At 53.7% G+C, this 6,713-nt stretch overlaps 1 protein-coding gene across 1 annotated transcript; it reads left to right on the top strand.

Annotated features, from left to right (window-relative positions):
* Positions 1-888: 888 nt before the first annotated feature.
* Positions 889-3,683, top strand: FIBRA_09328 (uncharacterized protein; the record flags this gene model as incomplete). Its single annotated transcript, XM_012321640.1, has 7 exons — positions 889-1,542; positions 1,595-1,873; positions 1,929-2,169; positions 2,221-2,420; positions 2,477-2,928; positions 2,979-3,605; positions 3,671-3,683. 7 exons carry the CDS (start codon positions 889-891, stop codon positions 3,681-3,683), a joined length of 2,466 nt encoding a protein of 821 aa, XP_012177030.1.
* Positions 3,684-6,713: the final 3,030 nt, after the last annotated feature.

The following is a 6,713-nucleotide window of genomic DNA, read 5'->3' as shown; positions in this document are numbered from 1 at the left end:
TCTGCTAGGCTACCCCAGACGTGTCGAAGACACGTCTGGGTACGAGACCACAGAGGTTGTAAGTCAGAGGAGTATCACGCCTGATCTGTGAGCAGTGAAAAAGCGATGGGCACAGTTGGCCGTTCTTCCGTGTCTTTCAATGCCGCAGTTGAACGTGAGTGGGCTCGGCAAGCTGTGCGCTGTTCAGGAACTCATTCTCATTTGACCAAGCGATCGGGACTCGAGCAGAGAGAGCGAAGTAAATAGCATTGTCGCTAAGGTTTTGCACGTCACGTGATCAGTAGCCCCGACGCACAGCTCGAATGGGAAATCCCGCCTGGTGGTGCACCCCTATGCACGACGTCCAGGGCAGTCTCGTCACGGTTCTTGCGATATCCGGGCGTGGCCAATTTCCACTGCCCTTTCTCGGACTTTCAGAACATGGTCTGAGAGCCCTAAGTGGAATTCTAGGCTGTACTTGTGAGGATCATTGTGCGCTGCTCGACGTTCGCTGGGCGACTCGGCAACCCGAGATGCGGCGGCGGGTGGAGTGCTGCGGGTGGCCGCGGCCGAGATACGTGTGGGTGACATCACCTGTGGTGCCACGGCCAATGCCCAGTGCTGGCTGCGGCCCCGCTTGACTGCCTCGTCCCTCTTGGCTCTGCCATGTTCCGCCTTCGCCCCTGCCAGTGACGCACTCGCTTCCGGCCACCTCAATCAAGCGCAGTGGAGCGCTCCCTGTCCGCTCGTATCCAAGCCTCCTGGCCTATGACGATGCACTCCCTATCCTATATATCATACAAAGGTCAGCTCTTTCTCCACATATTCCCCTTCTTTCTCCTTCACGTCTCACGACCTGCTTTTACGACCTGCACCCATCCCTTGTCGAAATCTCAAATATTTTTGGCTATGTCTCTTCCACAAGCAAAGAAAGACATAAGCGACCACCCCGCGGCCGGCTCTGTCGCGGATCCCGTCAACCGCGACAAGAAGAACGCTGATGTTGACCGCAAGCTTCGCATGTACGGCATCGCGACTGCCGTACGCGAGTCGCGCCTCCCCACCAACACCCAGATCGACGGAGGCCTCGAATACGCCCTCGACCACTCCCCCGTCCCCACAGACCGACTGTCCGAGTCTGGCCAGGTTCTCATTCGGGATCTGCGCGAGATCCTCAACACCCTTCGTGTGATGTTTCAAGAGAAGAACGCCGGCGAGCTCCTCCAGAATTTCGTCTGGCATACACGCAGCACAGATACAAATCGCGCGAAGAAAGACCCAAAAGATGCTGTCCCCGTGCGTCAGGGAAAGGGCCGAGAAGACGCAAATCAGGCGGCTCAGCATCTCCGCACGCTCTCCAGTCTCGTCCTTACGAACGCTGAGGTGCGCAAGCTCGTCGGCGATTTTGGCGTTATCGGCCGCGACTTGCTCGCTCGCGGCGCAAGTAAAGCTGCTGAGATGGCGCGTCCTGATGAGGAGCGCCTTCGCCGAGTTGACGAGCCTGGCCCAGACCATAAATTCATCTCTCAAGGAGGAAAGGAGGTTGGTCCTGATGAGACGCCAGTGAGTGTGCATACTACGAGTCCCGAGATTTATCCATAACCCTCTTCTGCAGATTCCTGAAGCGCGAATTCCTGGCACTAGTCATCGTATTGCGCAGGACCCTCGAGAAGAGTTCGGACAAGGTGCTACTGTCAGAACTGAGGGTGGTGACGTGCGCCGTGGGGGTGATATTGCGGACGATGCTCAACGCCGCAAGGACGAGTTTACGGATCGCGCACAGGATGAGGTTCAGGCCCAGAGGGATGACGTCCAGGAGAACATCCAAGGAGACGAAGGAGCTGATACGGGCACAAAGAAAAGTCGGCTGCAGAATAAGATGGCCGGTATGCGGGTACGTGGTAACCGATCTCGTGCATTGCAAGGTTTTGACGTGTGATCTCTATCAGGACCAAATCACTGGGCGCATCCCACAGGAGCACAGAGACAAGACCCAAGAGCACGCCACTCGGGTGAAGAATTTCCTCAGCGACGAATATTTCCCGCAAGAGCGCCGTGATCAGCTTATATTCCGCCTGAAGAAAGTCATTATCGAGTGTCAGAATCACAAGGATTACCAAGAGAGTATTCGCTGGCTTTTGGACACTGCCGATGAGTATATCACTCAGGGTCGGACAGCTGCAGGGAAAGGTATGTCTTGATCCTGAATTCATGTCTGATCCGCTCTCACAAATTCGCAAGGCAAGCAATCCCACCAGCAACTGGGTTCGGATGACAACCTCCAGTTGGCCATGCGCGAGCTCCGTACACTTCTGGAGCGTTTCGCAAACGGCGTAAGCATGGACATCATCGTCAATGCAATCCGCCAGCTCTACGACGACTCTCGTCGTGATGAAGGCCTTCGCCACTGGCTTCGCGAGGTCAACGAGTTCGTACGCCAGGTAAATCCCAATATGAGGCGGGACATTGTTCGTGAAGCTGAATTATAGTACGTTAGTGTCTCATGGAGGCTGGTTATGTGCTGGACGATCAATGCAATCAGCGTGCGAACGAGCTGCGCGAGTCTGGCCGCCGCTACTACGACGACAAGTACAAGAGCCACTTTGACAACGTTTGGAACTCGTTTGCTGAATGGATCGCTGCGTGGGGCAATGATCCGATCAACCGCCGCTTTGGTCAGGACTGGTCACGCCTCACGAAGGATCTGTTATTTGATAGCGAAGGAAGCCTGAAGTACAAGCCGGAGTTGTGGACGGACGTCCGGAGGGTTATTGTTCCGAGTTTGATCAGCCACATTGGATACATCCCGATCCCGCGCATCGAGTATACGGATGAGGCGTTCGACCTGGTCTTGGAGAATTTGGCGCTGTCAGGGCGTAATGTGTTCCCGAACGTCGTCAGCGTGGACGTGCGCAATCATATGAGGTTTAGTCCGTACGATACGATCCGGTGTGTTCTTTTCTGCTATTTCACACCCCTTATACTCAACCAGCACTCAGGGATGAGTCTCACCATGAAATCACGCTTGTCCTCGGACAAATTCAAGCTGATCTCCGCGACGTCGCGTTCTTCTATCACAAGAAGACTGGCATGCCGAAGATGTCTGACTCGGGTATGGCGGATGTGCTGCTCGGCGGCTCAGGCATGACGGTTACAGCGCACCTCGCGACAGCTCACGACCCGGCGTCCGTCTTCCAGGTGAAGAATGTGGCTGTCAAGGTGGACTCGCTCAAGTTCGCCGTCCGAGATTCGAAGCACGACGCGCTGTACAAGACGATCGCACCGCTCGCGACGGGGCTTGTGAAGCGTCAGCTGCAGAAGGCGCTAGGGGGCGCGGTACGCACTGCGCTGGAGTACCTTGACGGGAAGCTGGTGGCAGTGCGCGACCAGATGTCGGAGGCAAAGGCGAGCGAGGACACTAGCAGAAGGCAAGTGCTTCGCGACCAGTTCGCGCACAAGAAGGAAGAGGCACAGGAGAAGGGCGAGGAGAAGCCGCAGCATTTCAAGGTTGTGACGAGCCCTGGTGCAGAGCTGCTACCGGAGCGGGGACATCCGCAGGGATGGGTGAAACGCGCGGGTGTGCAAATGGATGCTGCGAGACATGGGGAGGAGTGGAGGAGCGATGCGTGAGTTCATAGTCAAACTGTTGTTTGGTGTTTCGAAGTTGTGCTGATACGGCGTTTGACTGCAGGTACAACCTCTGAGTTGCTTGATCTATCTGAATATGGAGCGTGACTACGGCGGACTGTATCTTTATGTATCCTATGCGCCTTTGGAAATGTGTATTTGTACAACTCTGGTATTGGGCTAATCCCAGACTCCCCATCATGATACCTGCTCAGAAAAGTATCGTAAGAATCACCAATTTAATCTCTAATGGATACGTAGGCTTTGTACATCTTCGATGGAGCCCTGAGGCTTCATTAATTCACCTAAAGGTCTTGATTGCAATCTCAGGTTGTGGTTGTGGTGCCGGCGCAGGACGAATGGCGCGTCGAACATATCCAGGCTCGATCAGGTTTCCGGAATAGCCGTGGATTACTCGCCCCTAGGACAGGTGCGACACGGTAGAGAGGGATGAATTTCACCGCGCGGGTGACGATGGCGAGAAACGTATCGTATAGCACAGTAAGCCTCCCACTCAGGTAGTCCAATGGTCCTTGCACCTCATCTTCGGCCCTCCACGCAGTCCATCGTCCACTCCGCCAGTGCTCGGATGGTAAGTGCACCCATCGTACCCACCAATGGCGCCATCCGCAGCTCCAAGCATATCGCAACGGGAGAGCAACAAAGGCACGAGAGAGGACGCAGGCCACGAGATGAAAGCGCAGGACATACAGTATGCATCACACCACCGGCGAGGTACGCGCGCCGGTCAAGAACTAGAAGCTTGTACTCATCTCGGACGCAGTTCAGCGGTGAGCGCCAACTGAGCGCCGCGGCTGTTTGCTAGGGAAGCGTCCTTTCAGGAAGGCCCTGCTAGTGCCCACGAGGCGTTTGGAAGCATCGCCCCTCCTCCCTGAGATTGCGAGGTCGTCTCGTACGGCGCTGTCAGATACCTCAATGGTGCGTACGCCGCACTGATTTCCAGACATCAATGCGTTCCGACCCCGTTCAGCTGTCTTCGCATTCTTATCATTCCATTCTGCCAGCACCGTCGGACTATTCCAAACAAGCGTGAGTCGACATCATATCTAGAGTGATAAGGAGGCTATGTACGCAACTCTTCCTGTTTTCGTCGATTTCCATTGCTACTTATGAGCGGGGCAAATGCGGTGTTAGGCCCAAAACCTTCCTCAAGGGTGGTGCTCTGGCGGTGCGAGTAATTCCGCTTCCCGAGGCAGTGAATTAATTGATATTGTCAACGTGAATACAAGGACAATGGAATACATCCGGATACCACAAAATCCGCACTAGTGCACCGCCGACTATGGTTATTTGTCCCGAGTCGATAAGCCCTACTGCTTCCCACAATGCGAGCACAGGTGTGTCGGCGACTAGAGACACTTAACACAATATGTTCGTGCGTTTGAACCACTTTCGCACATGACAGAAGCCACCTCAAAGATGGCTTTGAGCGACGCCTTGGTATGGCGTGCAGAGGCCGCCCTCCCCACACCTCAAAGGACACTTTTCGGGCGCTATTCACGGGGACAAGATAGGGTGTGGATAGGTACGGACGAGCAAATGGTAGGTATCCTCGCATCTGGGTTCAGCATTCATGGGCGCTGAATCGATGATCGCGCGTATTGGATGTGGTAAGTTGAGGGTTGGCGGCCGATAATCACACACAGCATTGGGCTCCATTGACAGACTTCCAGCAATGAGGTCTTTGCAGAGGCTGCCAGTCACGCATGCTGCTATACAATGGCGCCCGTGCGTAGATCTCATAAATCGGCCCCAACACAGCTCGTACATCGTCAATCTTTTCACGATTCCCCTGTGTGCAACCTTGGTTTTATTCGTACTGAGATGTCTAACAAGACCATGCCCAAGTGAGTCTAGACAGTGCTCGTCCTACAGTGTTCAAAATCAGTCTAAATATCGTGGCTGTAGACAGCGGCTTTCAGAGGGTATCGATCCCTCACATCCTGTATCGAGCCCGCCCATCACTGCAGCCAACGAAGCAGCGTGAGTGAATACGTCTTGCTCTTGTGGCTCGCTGTCAGACACACACATATAGGAATTCACATTCGACCCTGACTCCTGTCCACTTCAGTACGCCATTTGGAGAAGAAATGAGGTATGCCGTTTATGTGTAATAAATTGATGTGATCATAGCTAAAGTCGTCGTACTTCAAGCGAATCTGATGATTTAGTAGACCCATCAACGTCGTGCATGATGAAAGATACCGAGTGCGTAACATTTCTCTTGTTATGTTTCTTCGGCTGATTCTTGTAATACAACTTTCCAGCGTCATGCCATGCATGGTTCCCAGCCTGAGGGCACAATATCATGAAGATAGTTACACATCCAACCTTCCCAGCGCCAAGAGGCTACGAAGCGATGAAGATGACAATACCTCCACCATACTCGGGAAAACGTCGCAAAGCGATGGGAATACAACTACGTATGTACTTCTCTGGAAATAGAGTATTCTAACTGATGATTGCTTAGGCCTGAAGTTGGCACTACCTTAGACTTCTCTTCATCTCGGCAATCAGCTCTCGACGATGCAATTTCATCGTGGTACATTGAAATTTGGTTGGAACAGAGCGTACTGCCGGCATTGTATCGATGTGCCCTATCCTTCACCAATCGATTCCAACAACACGGCGACCCCACCGATTTGGACACCGCGATAGCAAGTTGGGACGCTGCTGCACTGCTCGTATCAGAGACGAGTCCGCTGCGGGTGGGGGTTCTGCTTGGTCTTGGCGCGTCGCTTGGGCGACGCTTCGACCTGCTTGGTGACCTCAACGATATTACAGCCTCAATTGAGGTCTTCGATGAGGTCGTCGGATCGATTGCAGACGACAACTTAGTGAAATTGACCTGTTTATACCTTCTTGGCACCTGGTTGTTTATTCGCTTCCAACGGCTTGGCGACATTGCGGATATTCACAGGTCAATTTGGGTGAAAGAGGATGTAGTGCGACTTACTCCTCATGACCATCCTGACAAGCCGACATGTTTGAACAGCCTCGGCAACTCACTGGCGATTCGATTCAAGTGGCTGGGCAATCTCGCAGATATTGACCGGGCGATCTCGACGAAAGAGGATGCAGTACGG

Source organism: Fibroporia radiculosa (genome assembly GCF_000313525.1).
Source record: "Fibroporia radiculosa TFFH 294 genomic supercontigs, scaffold28478, whole genome shotgun sequence".
Taxonomy (NCBI): Eukaryota; Fungi; Basidiomycota; class Agaricomycetes; order Polyporales; family Fibroporiaceae; genus Fibroporia; species Fibroporia radiculosa.
The sequence above is the reverse complement of the archived record's forward strand: the minus strand, read 5'-3'. Positions and strand labels throughout refer to the sequence as shown.